We start from the raw sequence: 15,344 nt of genomic DNA on the forward strand, positions 1-15,344 counted from the left end.
TTAAAGATAAATATATATTTCATTTTAAGTTCTATGTCTTCTTCATTGTGACTTGCGTCCAGTGCGTAAATCTGGATAACCTTTGTGTGTAGTCCTTTTTCTTTGGCTTTTAGTCTAATTCCTATTATTCTGGATGAGATAGGCTTAATATCGGTTACACTTGCAGTGAGATTTTGTTTTATTAGGATGGCAACTCCTTCTATATGTACATTGTCTCTTCTTCCTGAATAGAATAATTTGCCCTCTGGTACATTTAAGCATCCTTCTCTTGTCCAGTGAGTTTCTGAGATTCCTATGATATCCCACTTTATCCTTTTCAGATTCTCTTGTAGAATTTGGAGTTTTCCAAATTCTACAAGAATGGAGATCTGATATTTACAGTAGCTATATACTTATCACATTTTGCTGACCACATAGAAGATTTCTCACAAACACTATGTGAGGCTAGTGTTGGTAAGATGTATTCCCGGTAATTGTGTGATTCATGGAAGTTTTTGGCATTTTAGTGTGGGTGGCTTGCCTTTCCTCTGTCACAGCCTTTGGTCCACGGCTCCTTATTCTTTATTCGGAGCAACCCTCATCTGCCACCCAAGGGACGCACCTGGTAGGAGTCTGGTCTCCCCCAAGCAATAGAGATTATGAAAGGCAATTAAGGCTAAGAACCAACTGTATTATATATTTAAATGTGTGTGTGTGTACAAGAGCACATACATATGAACATTAGGATTGCACTCTCTGGTCAAATTTTCTGTGAGAAGAATATGAAGAGTGGAGTTTGAGAAGTTACTTAATGATAGTCTTGATCTTCTGTCATGCAGGGTTTCTGGAACAAGAATAATGTCAACAGTAACAGCATGAACATGAAGTCAGTTAAATACAAACTTCACATATTTTCAAATGCTGCATACAACCCTTAATCAAAGATAATTAGCATTGGTAAGCAAGAGCTGGTCACAGTGCAATATTTTCTTTCCAGGATTCTACATTTTCTCTTTTTTATTTCCCTAGTGATGAAGGAGGAAAAAATCATCTGAATGAATTACATGAACAAACAATAGTTGCAGGCAATAGGCATTTAAGAGAACTCAATCAATTTCTGATATGTACTTCAAGAGATATATATATATATATATACACAGGATACTATGACAATACTACATGATTAAGTTTACATTATCACTGAACTCTTATCACCAGTTTACTTCAAAAGCAGTCTGTAACCTGTTAGCACTCCAATATTGTCTTATCCAGTGGCGGCTCGTGAAGTTTTAAGTGGGGGTGCTGCCTATACAAAATAATTTTAAAAAAATAATTTTTTTTATTAATAAATTGGTTACTGATTAGGGAAAAAAGAATGTTTTTAAAATTATTTTGTATAGGCAGCATCCCCACTTAAAACTTCACGGGCCGCCACTGGTCTTCTATTGGCCGAGTGGTTAGCGTAGGATACTACATGATTAAATTTACATTATCACTAAACTCTTATCACCAATTTACTCTGTAACCTGTTAGCACTCCAATATTGGCTTATCTAACATTTCGTTCTTCTATTGGCTGAGTGGTTAGCATGTCCGCTCTCCAACCAAGAGGCTGCGGGTTTGAATCCTGCCATGGGCATGGATGTTTGCGATTTCCTACAAACTTTGTGTGGAAAGGGAATCTGCGACCCTACCACTTATTCTAGCAGAAGACATCATTGCCAAAACCATGTGAGGTATGGCAGTGACCATATGGCGTCTATGGACGTCAAATGTTAAAAATTTTTAAAGGCACTTCTGACTGAATCAATCCACCTAGATTTTGGTCTTCCCCTGGATCTTTTATCCTGCCTTATTCGCATTAAACCTATTCTGCTTAAATTTCTTTCTCCATTCTATTTAACTGACCATACTACTTCAGATTAGCCCTAATAATGCATTCTTGAATGCAAACAGTATCAAGTCCCTTCTTAATGTCATCATTTTTCATATTATTTTGCTACTGATACCATCTGTTCAGGCCCCTAATTTTTCCCAAAACTCACATATCTATGGTGTTTCATCTTTGATCAAGCCTTTATTTTTAACCCAAATTTCAGATACAAAACATACATCTGGTTTGACCACTGTCTTGTATATTATTAGTTTAGTGTTTTAGCATTTCTCTTGCTCTATATAAATTTAATCAACTGGTTCTGCACCATACCAGTGTTGCTTGCTCTACTGTCTATTTCCAAATTTAAATTGCCATTTTCACTAAAAACTGTGCCTAAATAGCTGAAATATTTTACTTGTTCTATAGGTTTTCCAAAATAGGAAACAACATGAAGAATGTAGATGCTGTTTTCTAAGTTCTTGCCTATTTTCATAGTTTCGGTCTTTTTTTTTTCTGATTTTCATGTCAAATTTGTTACAGATGCTACTCACTTTGGTCAAAGAATCCTGGAGACTTGCAGTGAATGAGTTTAGGAGTACATCAGCTACATAAAACAAAGAGCTAAGTTTGATATCTCCAATTCTAATATCAGGTATAATACCACTTTCTTTCATAATGTGATCCATATAGATGATACTGGAGATAGTGCATACTCTCTTACACCCTGATTTCATATCAAACTATCTTCCTGTATTCTTCAATCCACTGCTAACTTACAACTTAAATAGAGACTATGTATTGCTCTTCCACTTACCCTATATAACTAGTGTTTTTAAACACTACAATTATATAGGGAAGCCTCACAAGCTTTTTTCTAGGCACCTTGTCATGTGCCTTTGTCAGATTTACAAAGCTTAAATAGAGATATCCCATTATAATACCAGAATTTTTCAATCTGTTTGCCATAAAGTGAAAATCTAATCCTGGCAGCCTCTATTTGGTCTGAAATCAGCTTGTTCTTTTCCAAGTTTCTATTCCACAATTTTTCTCAGGATCTTCTCAAAGAATATCATCTGTTTCAATAACCTTTCCACATTTCAAGCTTTTGATAGCTTTTCTATCTCAAGTATTGATATGTACTCCTACTGGCATTCCTCATGAATATTTTCTAATACTGTTCTGACACTGCTTGTTTCATTCAATACTCTTTCAAAGTAATTACTCAAACATTTAGGATATCCTGATCTTCAGCGTTCACATCACTTTTTATAATCCGATTCCTTTTACAGTAATTTTTCTTCCATTTCTAACCTTTTTCAATAACCTCCAGAACATTTTGCCACCATGCTGATAGTTATCTTCTATATTCTTAATGAAGTCTTCCCATGATTTCTATTTAGCTAGTTTTACACATAGCTTAACTCTTACTTTTTCTCTATTCTTTAAGGATCTCTGCAAACTTATTTGTTAGGCACTATATACTTTCTTCTTCTCCAGGAATGCTTCTTGTGTCCATCTTATTTTTCTATCCTTGCAGAAAGCCTCACTACATGTCTCCCTAGTTGAATCAATGTTTTCTTCAGTTTTTCTATTGAAGAAAATCCAAGGTTTGGTTCTTCTTTTTGAAGATGTTCTTTTCAATGTGATTTTCATTTTTATCCTGCTTGAAACTAAGTGATGATCACTTCCAATTTCAAATCCTCTGTACCAATGTGATGATATCGCCATCAACAATAACATGGTCAATGAGGTTTTCTTATTTCTTATGTCTCTCCGTGTAAATTTATGCACATTATGTTGTAATATGATGTTAGTAATGATGAGCCCATATCCTGAGCAGAAATCCAGCAGGTATTTACCAGGTATTTGGAGAAAAGGGCAGGCCTGCTAATAATAGCAGGCTTGCCCTTTTCTCCAAATTTTTTTATATGCCTGGTTGGATTCATTTCCTACACTGGTGTTTAGATCTCCAATAAGGGCCACTTTTTCCTCCATTTTCTTTATGTCAGCTGCCTCCTCTAATGACTTGAAAAATTCCTCCATTTCTTCTTTAGAAGAACCTTCTGACTTTTCACTGTTCACTCTGGTTCCCTGAAGAAAACAGTGAGATCTTGTGATGCCCGGCTGGCATGAAAGCTCATTATGTTGTAACATGTGTATTTCTGGTTTAAGTCAACAAAAGAGAGGGTACAGTTTAGGACAGTGCTTCCCAAACTTATGGAAGTAAAGGCCCCCTTGAAAAAATTAAAATATTTCACAGCCCCCATCACAAAAAAAATCGTAATAGACATATTATAATATTTATTGTATATTCAATAAACATACACAGCGAATATTGCAAAAATCAAATGCAAATTACATTTTTAGCATCATACATACACGTTTGACATGGCACAATTAGTCTTAAAACATTTTAAATTTGTTTTCATTATTTCACGACACCCTCAACAAAACTAATGGTTCCCAAGGGGGCCACAACCCACAGTTTGGGAAGTGCTGATTTAGGAGACTAAGCCCAAAACTGCTGGCCAATCCACATTCATTAAATACCTAGAGGATATGGACTAACAGGATGCATTACGTGAAGGAAGGTGAAGATTTCACACTAGATCAATCAGAAACCCTAGTAGGTTCTCCACATTCTTTAATTTGGAGGTCCTCCTTCTAGTTATCTGGCTTTGACCTTTAAGTGACCTTTTAAGAGATATTTAAGTTATAAATATTTCACTTATATAAGAATAACACTCCATTAGGTATTAGCACCTTAATAATAACAAAATGAGTGCCTGTGCAGATACAAATTGAAACCAGTCATCATTCATGATTTCTGCTAGAGCAGAACATGACTCTTGTTCAGCTAATTGCTTTGTTATTTGATTAGCTATTTTTGTGTTTTATACTTATATTATTATAATAATGTTTTCTTTATTGTAATTCAGTGCATTGTATACTGACTTTATTACTGGAAGATTGGAAACTTAAGTAGCTTTTACGAAATGTATATATGAGAATTAATTTTCATATATACATTTGCTGTTTGAACAAAGTTTCAAACAGCAAACTAACTTGTAATGTCCTATCCCCCCATCTCCCACCAAGAACTTTTATTATCTTGATTTTAAGAAGTGAATAATTTTTATATTAGTGTTTTCCTTTACTGCAAAAAATAAATGAATAAATAAAATTAATAATAATAATATAACAAGTTAACATAAACTTTTTCTTTATGTTAAACTAAAGTAAGATATAGAGAAAGAGAGAGAGAGAGAGAGAGTGATTTTTACTCTAATATAAAAAACAAAGTTGCATGGTAAAGCTAAATATTTCGACTTTGTAATTTTTTATCATAGCATCCCCCACCTCCCCACCTTTAAATCAGCTAACACACCAAAATCCTTGGCAGAACATCTGACAGTAGCCTGCAGTAACTAGCCACCTCACATTTTACTATAGCCTATATTTAAAAACATAATGCCTGCAAAGAATTTTGGCTATCCATATAAAATTTTTAAAGTGTATTATTCAGGCATATAACTTACTCGTGCTGGAGAAGCATTTCTTCTAATAGTGTCTTCAATCAGATTTTTGGCACGACTGTATAAAAAGAAATAAGCAATTTTTTCAAAAAAATATAAAAAATATTAACAATATTTTCACTGCCAATTCCATGCTATTTTAGTGAATTGGTATAGTATTTAGCTGTTGGCAAATGAAAACTGGCCAACTGCTAAATGGCTTGGGGGGGGGGGGGGGGAATGAATTGTTCCCCTGAACATTTTTTAAATATTAAATTGGCAATGAAATAGTATGGAAAAAATTATATTAAAGCAGCAAATTAAAAAATTAAAGAAAAATATTAAACTGGATAGAGTTATATAATTATCTTCCTATATTAGGCAATTGTTTGCATGTAATGTTTTCAAGGATGTAAAAAGTCTTCTGCCCATCTCCTCTTGGGTCTTCTGCTTGATCAGTGTCCCTTTGGCTTATATTTCCAGGCAATATTTGGCCATCTGTCTTCATTCTTCTACATGGTTTTCCAGTTCTTTCTATAGTTTGTGATGTCTGTTGTGTTAATTATGGATAATTGTGTTCTTATTTCTTCATTTCTTATCTTGTCTATTCTTTTATATCCTGCAAGGGGTCTTAGGAACTTCATTTCTGCAGCTTCTACTTGTCTTTTATCTCGTTCTCTTCAAGTCCATGTTTCACTGCCATATTTCAGAATTGGTTTGGCTATTATTTTATACAGTTTTATTTGGGTTGTTCTAGACATCTGTTTACTGAAGTGTCTGTTCAAAGTTCCAATGACTGCTAGGAATTTTTGCTTTTTGTATGCAATGTCAATTTCTCCATTGGGGGCTTATGTAATTTCCTAGATATTTAAATATGTTCACTGGTTCTTTTACTTTGTTGTGGATTGATTTCCTTTTGTTCACTGAGATCGATATGAGATTTTCATGTCATACTGTTCTATTGTTTAGTTCAATACATGTAGATTTTTCTGCAATTGGTCTTCATTTTCAGTAAAAATAACTTGATCTTCAGCATACAAAAGGTTGGTTAATTCTTTATTTCCTATTTTAATTCCTATGATTTTTGTTTTTCCTCCACTCTCTTGGAATGCATTTTCTATATCTGTATCTTCATTTATTTTCTTTGTATGGTTTAGAAGTCTTCTTTGATATAGTTCTCTGATACTATCTTGCTGTAACAGTTCTATCTTAAATTGCTCCTGCTTTTGTTTTTGTGTTCTTGTATTGTTTCTATTTCTCTGGTTAAGGATCTTAATAGTACTGATTAATAAATAATGGTCTGAGTCAATCTTGCATCCTCTCTATGCTCTGCAAATTCTTACCATCTTTAGTTTTTCACCCACTATATAGTCAATGATGCTTTTATATCATCTGGCTTCCCATGTATATTTATGTATATCTTTATGTTTAAAGAAGCCGTTAGTGATTTTCAAACTATTATAGGTCAAAAATTCCATTGATTACCATGGAAATATTAAATCTTTAAATGCATTTGATCCAAATTCTAGCACTGAAATCACCTACAATGATTAAGTAATCTTGTTTATTTGTGTTCTGAATTACATTTTGGAGGTTTTTATAGACTTCTGTTTCAGATTTTTTTTCCCTTCTTTGGGTGCATATATTCCTATGATTGTAATAAATTTCTTATTTAAGTCTAGCCATTATTATTCTTTCAAAGATCCGATTATATGATTCAATTCTGCCTTTCCATTTATTACTGATCATGATGGCTATACCTGCAGCTACATAATTATTTATTAAAAAATTTTTCAGACAACATATTGAGGTCATCCTCAGTATAAGATATACACAAAGCAGTTGGTTTAAGGGATGGAACAAATAAAACTGAGACCAAGAGAATATAAATAAACGATGATAGATGTAATACAGCATGATATTTAGTTTCCGATGAAAACTAAACTTTAAAACTAGAAATAGTCTGGAGTATTCAACAAAATGATTTCCCTGCAACTGAGATAATCTTAGACATTCATCTATATAGTAGATCTCCCTACTTTATGACTTCATGTAATTATTAATGCGATTATCCTGATGAAGTGAAATAAAAATAAAATAAAAAACGGTTTCTTATTCTATTGATTTTTTTGTGGAAAAATACTAGAAAATGTTTCCTAGTAAGTCATATCCAACAGAAGCCTGCACAACAATATGAATACAATATTTTTGGCAACAAACTCAGCTTTTGGATAAAAAATAAATTATACTAATTCACTTGTTAGAAATTGTTGAAACTAGTTAAAATGTTTTACTTTAGGTTATACATTTGTAACCTGTTAGTGAAAGATCATGATGACCTGTGTTTTCATAATAGAAAATTTATGTCATAAAAAGCAAGAGGTGTAATAGTAAACCTTTTCACCAACATTCCAAGAACAGAAACCATACAACTACTACAAGACATCTCCTTACCAGACACAGTGGATCTCTTTAAACACTGCATCAATAGTACATTTTTCAAATTTCAAAATTATTTTAAACAGAAGGAAGGACTAGCAATGTTTGCTACTCTCTCTCTCTCCATTGTAAATGACCTATTCATGGAGTGGTTTGAAAAATAGCCTCCAGTATCAAGGAACAATTGATACTGGGAATATTGATGATATTTTTATCATCTGGCCTGGTACTATTACACGATTAGAAGATTTCATCACCTACCTCAACAACCATTCATCCTCGAATAAAATTCACTGTTGAATTAGAAATGAACAGGTCTTTAGCATTTTTTATATTAAGTTTGGTCTTCGAATGTACACTATCAATTGTTTCATCTTGTTCAAATGTTGTCAGTAGAGTTGTTAACTGTTTTTACCTGTTGTCTAGTTTATTCATGTAATTATCCTGATGAAGTGAAATAAAAGAATTTTCATGAAACCAGTCAAGAAAATAAAAAAAAATAGTTTCTTATTCTATGTGATTTTTTGTGGAAAAATACCAGAAAACATTTCATAGCATATTGTATATGTATTTGATTTTTAAAAAATTCAAACAGTGTAAGTGTGTGGATAGTATGTAGCATGTAGTATAAATATTAAATTGTGTGGGGTGCCCTCCTACGATGAGTCCTTGGAGGTATCACATAATAGTAATAATAAATCATCACTGCGAGTAGCTGTCTAAATTGTTTCAGGTGTAGAATGGAATTTGTGCATATGGTTGAAGGAAGATGCTGTAAGTTAGCTCTCTCCAATTCTTTTCACTGTCATTTAAAATTATTCACTGTTCAATGCATATTTGTGATCTCAAAAATGCCTGAAAAGAGGAAAAATAAATATGAGAATTCAAAAGAAATTTCAACACAAATCTGGAACGAAAATGATGGAACTTGCCAAGTTTCAGCTGACTCATTTGATAATATGCAATGTCTTAAGGAATAAACAGAATGTTCTGGATGAGGTGAAAGTGCTGATAATCAGTGGATAGCATATCTGCTCTCCAATTAACAGGGTATGGGCTGGAATCTCACCTTGAGTATGGATATTTGTAAAAGCCTGCTCTAGATGTGAATCATTTATAGGACTTGTCTTAATTGCTAATAAAAAAAATATAAAAAAACTATTAGAAAAAGAGAAGGCCTAATTCCTGAAGTTGAAAAGTTGTCAAGTGCATACATCAATCATCAGAAACTCTGATGGCAAAGGCATTCTCTTTCTCTCTTTGGCATGCTGAAAAATCAGCACAGAGGGAGAGGTGTTAGTACAAGCAAACGTTTGACTGATTTAAGAGGGGGCTAACTGGTATAATATAAAAATTCATGGCAAGACTGCAAGAGCAAACAATGAGACTGCAATACATTTCAGAAAAACTGGTTGAGATTACTGAAGCAGAAAACTACTGCTTCGAACAAATTTTTAATGCAGACAAAATGGCTTTTTGGAAATGAATGCATTAAAAATTTGTTGTTCAAAATAATCAAAGGATTGTGTGTCATTGTTGGATGAAAATGCAACAGGCAATTACAAACTAATACCTGTATGATTTATCACAATGAAAAACTGAAAGCATATAAAGAAATAAACAAGACAACTTTGCCAGTGATCTGGAAATGGAATGCTCAGCTTGGAAGACTGCATTGATCTAGGAAGAATGGTTAGGCACAACCTTATATTTTTCATATCACTTTGTTCCAGAGATTGAAAATTAATATTGTGCGAAAGACTTTCTTTATAAAGTTTTACTACTTTTGGATTATCTACCAAACCATCCTTTGATCCTAAAACAAGCTTGTTGTAATAAATATAGTTTTCTTTCCTCTAAATAATACTTCAATTCTTTCAACAGACCAATGTTATTTGTTCCTTCAAGCCATTGCCAAACATTAAACTTGAAAAAAAAAAGCAGTCAATATGGAAGATAGCTCAATGATCCATGAGTTTAGAGAAATTAAACTTTTTGGATGCTATAAAAACCATTAGAGATGCATAGAAAGAAATTGCCAAATCCTAAATAAAGTGAATTTGGAAGAAACTGACCCATAGCTAGATCATGCAAGATTTTGAAGGTTTGAATCTTCTTTGGAAAAAGTAACAATGATTGTAGTTGAGATAATAGTCAGTTGGTTCTAGAAGTGTCTAATGAAGATGCAAATGAATTGTGGAACTCGTATGAAAAGGAGCTTACCAGTGAGAAAACTACCAAAATGTAAAGAAAGGAACCATTAAAGAAAAAGAACAAGAAGAAATCGAAGAACCCTACCTGCATCTTTCCATTACAAAAGCTTAGATAGGTGTTTGAAAAAAAAAAAAAAAACAGATCTTAGTCTTAAATTTAAAAAAAAATTAAAAAAAAAGCTTTGGAAAGTGATGATCCAAATTTTGAATGGAGTTTAAGGTTTTAGTCATGGTCAGGAATGCCATTTCATGCAAGAAGAGCTCCACAGATCAGTCGGTTTCAATGATGCGCTTTGGTTCGGAAAACCTAGATTTGAATCTTATCTAAGACAAAGAACCTTTATCAAGGATTTTCAACTGAAGATGAGTTAGCCAGTCTGTGAAAGCAGGATGGTTCCCCTTTCCAGAGACTCAAGTTTTAATCTCACAAAATGGGCAAACCAGCCATTAGAAGACAAGCAATTTACAGACATACACTGGCCTCATAGCCAGCATTATAAATCCAATCAAGCAACCAACTAATTATGCAAGAAATTTAAGAAAGAAAAAGATTCAGTTTAGAAGAAACAACATGTATATTTTTATTTTAAGAAGCTACAAACAGTAAATCTTTGATTTTCACTTTTGCATAATTAAATAAGCATCTTTCTATATAATTTCATTATGTAAGTATTGTGGTCTCATGCACTTCATAGGTTTAAAGAGCAATAGGCATTATTTAGTTCAAAACTGTATTTCCAACAAATGAAACCTAAATTCATAACAATGAGGAAATTAGGGTTTACAACAGCTGGCCGAATGATAGCTTTTCAGGAACCAATAGGTTCCTGGAAAGTTTCTGTTAGGTTTAGCAGTATTTTTTTTTTATAATGTTTCTAATTGCAAATAGTTTTTATACACAACTCTTGAGTTTGTTCCAAATGATCCTAGAAGGAGAAAAACCACATTCTGCAATGCTCTATTTCTTTTCCTGGAGAGAAAGTTGTGCTGCCATGATATGATCTATTCAGCCTTAGATGCAAAAACCTTTCTTAGGTCCTTGATGAGGAATCAACTATGAACTATCACTTCTTTAATCCCCATGCTTGGTAAAATAAATTCAATTCACATTCTGATAACTGGATGTATACCTTTTAATTCAATGATGATTCTAACCCCCCCCCCCACTTGATAAAACTGAATGTAGTTCGGTATTCATTTTAGTGCTCATACTCATATATGCCATTGTATCATCAAAATAAATCATTCTTCTAGAAATTTCTAAGCTGCAGATTCTCTTCATAATAATCATTAAATTTAATAAAACTCCTATAATTGCCATCTTTTATGAGATGAAAGCTAAATTTTTGGTTCCCCTACTTGCATTTAGATATGCTTAAGGATCAAAGCTGGATAACTGGGACAATTCTACATGTATGGAAGAACATGCCAGTATTGGAAGAATGCAGAGAAATAACCAAGACTTCTGGACCCAATATCCAATCCTCACAATTCACAAGAAGGTGAGGCAGTATCCACCTATACAAAACAGAATGGGCTGGCAATTTGCAAATTAGCCAACATTAAATATTATATTTGGTATTACATTAAATAACATACAATCATGTTCAAGGAAACTGCATCACCTGCTGTAACCATGTTTATTTGGTAATTAAATTTAAATGCCAATTTGAAAAGGGATAATAACACAATAATTATCACAAATGCCTCCTCTTGTCTTTATTACAGCTTGGTAATGGCAAGGCACCTGGTGAATGCAATCAATTCATGGTTCCATACCCTTATAATGGCTTCTTGGAGATCTTCATGTGTTCTTGGCTTCTTATATATTTCACAGTCTCTATTTTGGTACCACAAATTCTCAGTGAGGTTGAGATCTGGGCTGTTTCCTGACCAGCAGTCATTGAATTGAGTGTTCATTGAGCCATGCATTAACCTGCAACAAAAACTAAAGCTTTTTTAAGTACTAAACTCAATTTATATGTTACATTTTAGGGTTAGAATAGCATTACTTACACTTTTTGCCCTGATAAGTTGCAGAGCCATCCTGATAGATGCAGTCTGTCGTTACAGTGGTCGCTGATAGTAGGCAGCAATTCTTCTAAAATTTTCTGGTACACTTGTGCATTCACTGAACCTTTTATAAAATGCAAGCAATCAACACCATGATATGACATGCAGTCCCCCAGATCAACTGACTGGCTGAAAATTTGACTACTGACACCAAACAGTCAAGGTTCAATTTTTCCCTGATTGTCTTCAAACTGTCTGTATGCTGCTGGAAATTTTTTTCACTTGGTTATACTATAAATTAAAGATACCAAGAAATAATTATACTTGGTTTAATCCTTTATCCAAGTGTAAGCAAACAAAGTTTGCATCTGAAGCATTTTCAGGATGACTGGGACAATTCATATATAGAAGCTAATAACTTCACATCACTTGCCTTAGCATCCCATAATGCATTATGGCAGTGGTGTTCAACCTTATTCACTACGCGAGCTACTTTTCTATAAAAAGTTATTCGGCGATCTACTACTCTTATATAGATCACGTTCCCCCAACCTGATATCTGATTACGCACAAATAAACAACTAAACAAAAACTAAAAAAAAATGCACAACTAAAAACTTAATTTGTGTATTTAAAAATTTATTTATCACTTTTAATTATTTCAATGCAATAAAAAAAACAAATATATTGGAATAAAATATTTTATTTCCCTATTTTGGAAAACCAAAGTTAGAAAAAACAACAGATTGATTACAAACTCACAAGTTACAGGAAATGCTGGTTGATTAAAAAAAAAAGAAAAAATGTTAATGTGAAATTTGGCATTGTTTGGACCTCGCAATATTTTCATAGTCAAGTTGATATGAAGAAGTGGCCAATCGCAGACAATCATCCAAATGATCATTTGTAATTTGATTTCTTAATTGATTTTTTATGACGGTCATATTTGAAAAAGCAGATTCTGACAAGTATGTCGATCCGAAAAACAACAGAATTTTTAGCGCAATATCAGTTAATATTGGGAATTTTTCATGTGCATATTTCCAAATGACTTCATTGTTTATTGATTTTAAATGTAAACTATTCTGAATGTTTATTATCTCAAGTTCTACTTCAGCTTTGTTTATATCAAACAGCCCACTAATATTTTATTTGAAATTTCTGTGATGTTCAAGTTTTCTTGAAATGGATTACTGATAAAAGATACAATCATTTCAATTTTATTAAAATCTTTAAATCTTGAATTTATTTCTTCCTCAACTAATTCTATTTCACGAATAAATTCTTTTAAATCACAGCGAAGCATTTCTTGATTTTGATCAAAAAATTTATATTTTTCTTTAATAAAAGTAAGTATTGTTGGAAAGATTTTATTGAACTTAACATGTCAATTAAATTTTTATCTCTACCTTGTAACTCTAAATTTAAATTGCTTAATTTCGTACAGAAACTACTAAAAATGATAAGTGTAACAACCATCTTTTATCACTCAATTGAGGATAAATATCTCCTTTCTCATCAAGAAAAATTTTTATATCGTTAATTAAAACAAGAAATCTTTCTAAAAATCTACTTCTTCTGAGCCAGCGAACATTATTGTACAACAGAAGTTCCCTATCATCATCTTCCTGTAATTTAAATAACCGCCGTTGCAGGGCTTTTTCCTCGAACAGAATTTACAATTTTACATGTAATATTCAAAACATCTTTTACTACACAGTACTTGTTGGTGAATAATACAGTGGTACATTAAAAAATCTGGATATTTGTTCATTATCATGTTCAATCATCATTTTTACATAATGAAATGAAGCCTGATTTATTACCTATCATTGCAGGAGCACCATCAGTAGTAATAGACACAAGTTTTAAAAGCGGAAGTTTGTGTTGTTTCACAAATTCATCAAATGTCGAAAAAATGTCTTCTCCCCTAGTCCTTCCCAAGAATGGTATAATTTTCAAAAGTTCTTCTTTACTTCAATAATCTTGAAATACCATGCGAATAAATACCATTAACTGAGCAATATCAGTGAAGTCGTTTGATTCATCAAATTGTAATCAAAATGCAACACACTGGTGAATGTCTGACATTAACCTGGCCTGGAAACTTTTCTCCGGCAATTGGAACTCTTCCTTTTGGCAATTTGAAACCTTGTCTGTGGCCTAGAAGTAGTCTCTCTCTAGCAACGTCTCGAACTGAGAAGCTCCTTTCTGGAAGCGGGAAACTCCTCCCTCAAGCAACGTGGATTTAGTCAGTCTCTCTGACGTCGACTCTGGACTGGGGGGGCCTCCTCTCTGACAGCAATTCTGGAACCGGGACCCCTTCTGCTTGCTTCAGTCCCTTTTTATTAGGTCTCCTCTGAGACCTTGCATGAAGTTTGGCAACCCACAAAGAATCGGTACGAGTCTTTCATCTTAAGTTTCAAGTTCGGCACGCCTTTTGTTCTCCTCCGCTTTCTTTTGATTGTAAGTTGCTGGCCATCAGGAAGTTGTTTGAACTCTTTTTGACCGACTTCAGAGATGTTTAAACTAAGAGCCTGCAAGTCTTTCTCATACATACAAGTTTCAATAACAATCTTTCTAATGCTGCCATGTACAGCTTTGGCAAAAATATTGCCTTTGTTTTTAACACTCTAACAGATTCTTTTCCAACAGAAAAATCTACTCCTCACATGCTTGTAACCACATTCTCACTGATGTCAGAGATGAACCCTTTCCTTGTTCTGCATCCCTGTAGCCAAGGGCTGAAATTTCCTCTGCATCAAAGCCTATAAAACATTTTCAGTAACTTATGTTTCTAAAATTCACATTCTCAATCTATCATCACAGGGAGCATTCTACTCACAATCTTGTTCACTTGCCTCTGAATCCTACCACTTCTTCATCCCCAAGAAACCCAGATGTGGCTGTATCAAGGTCTTATAAAGAGGAATGATAACCCCTCCCCCTATCTCTGCTTGTTCTTGTGCTCTTCAATAATCAAGTAATTGAGTTACCTTAGCCACCTGTGTAATATGCATTTTGAATTTCAACTCCCTATCTACCAACACTCCAAATCCTTAGCTTCATCGATTTCTTGTTGTTTCAAAGTGGTACACAGCATGTTATATTTTCAACCAAACATGCATAAATTTACACTTTTCCACATCAAACTAACATCCACTGTCTTTTGCCCATACTGTTAGTCAATTTAAATCTTATTATCGCCATTATTTCTTGGGCATCTCCATAGAGTCAAAGACACATTATGGGAAACCTACACTAACCATTGTTCACACAATACTTATTACATCTCTTCTTGAACTCATTC

General features: G+C 33.3%; 1 protein-coding gene across 4 annotated transcripts in view; it reads right to left on the bottom strand.

The window, feature by feature from the left end:
- Nucleotides 1-15,344, bottom strand: part of mxt (Eukaryotic translation initiation factor mextil) — a 446,323-nt gene that overhangs the window by 282,647 nt on the left and 148,332 nt on the right. For all 4 annotated transcript variants that reach the window (XM_090397619.1, XM_090397617.1, XM_090397616.1 and 1 more), the window contains one exon: nucleotides 5,394-5,448. In XM_090397619.1, the coding sequence (XP_090253745.1) occupies nucleotides 5,394-5,448 (55 nt within the window). The remainder of the gene's footprint in view (nucleotides 1-5,393; nucleotides 5,449-15,344) is intronic.

This window comes from Typopeltis vanoorti, chromosome 9 (assembly GCF_054136105.1).
Source record: "Typopeltis vanoorti isolate ZY-2024b chromosome 9, IOZ_Tvanoo_1.0, whole genome shotgun sequence".
In the NCBI taxonomy this organism is placed as follows: domain Eukaryota; kingdom Metazoa; phylum Arthropoda; class Arachnida; order Uropygi; family Thelyphonidae; genus Typopeltis; species Typopeltis vanoorti.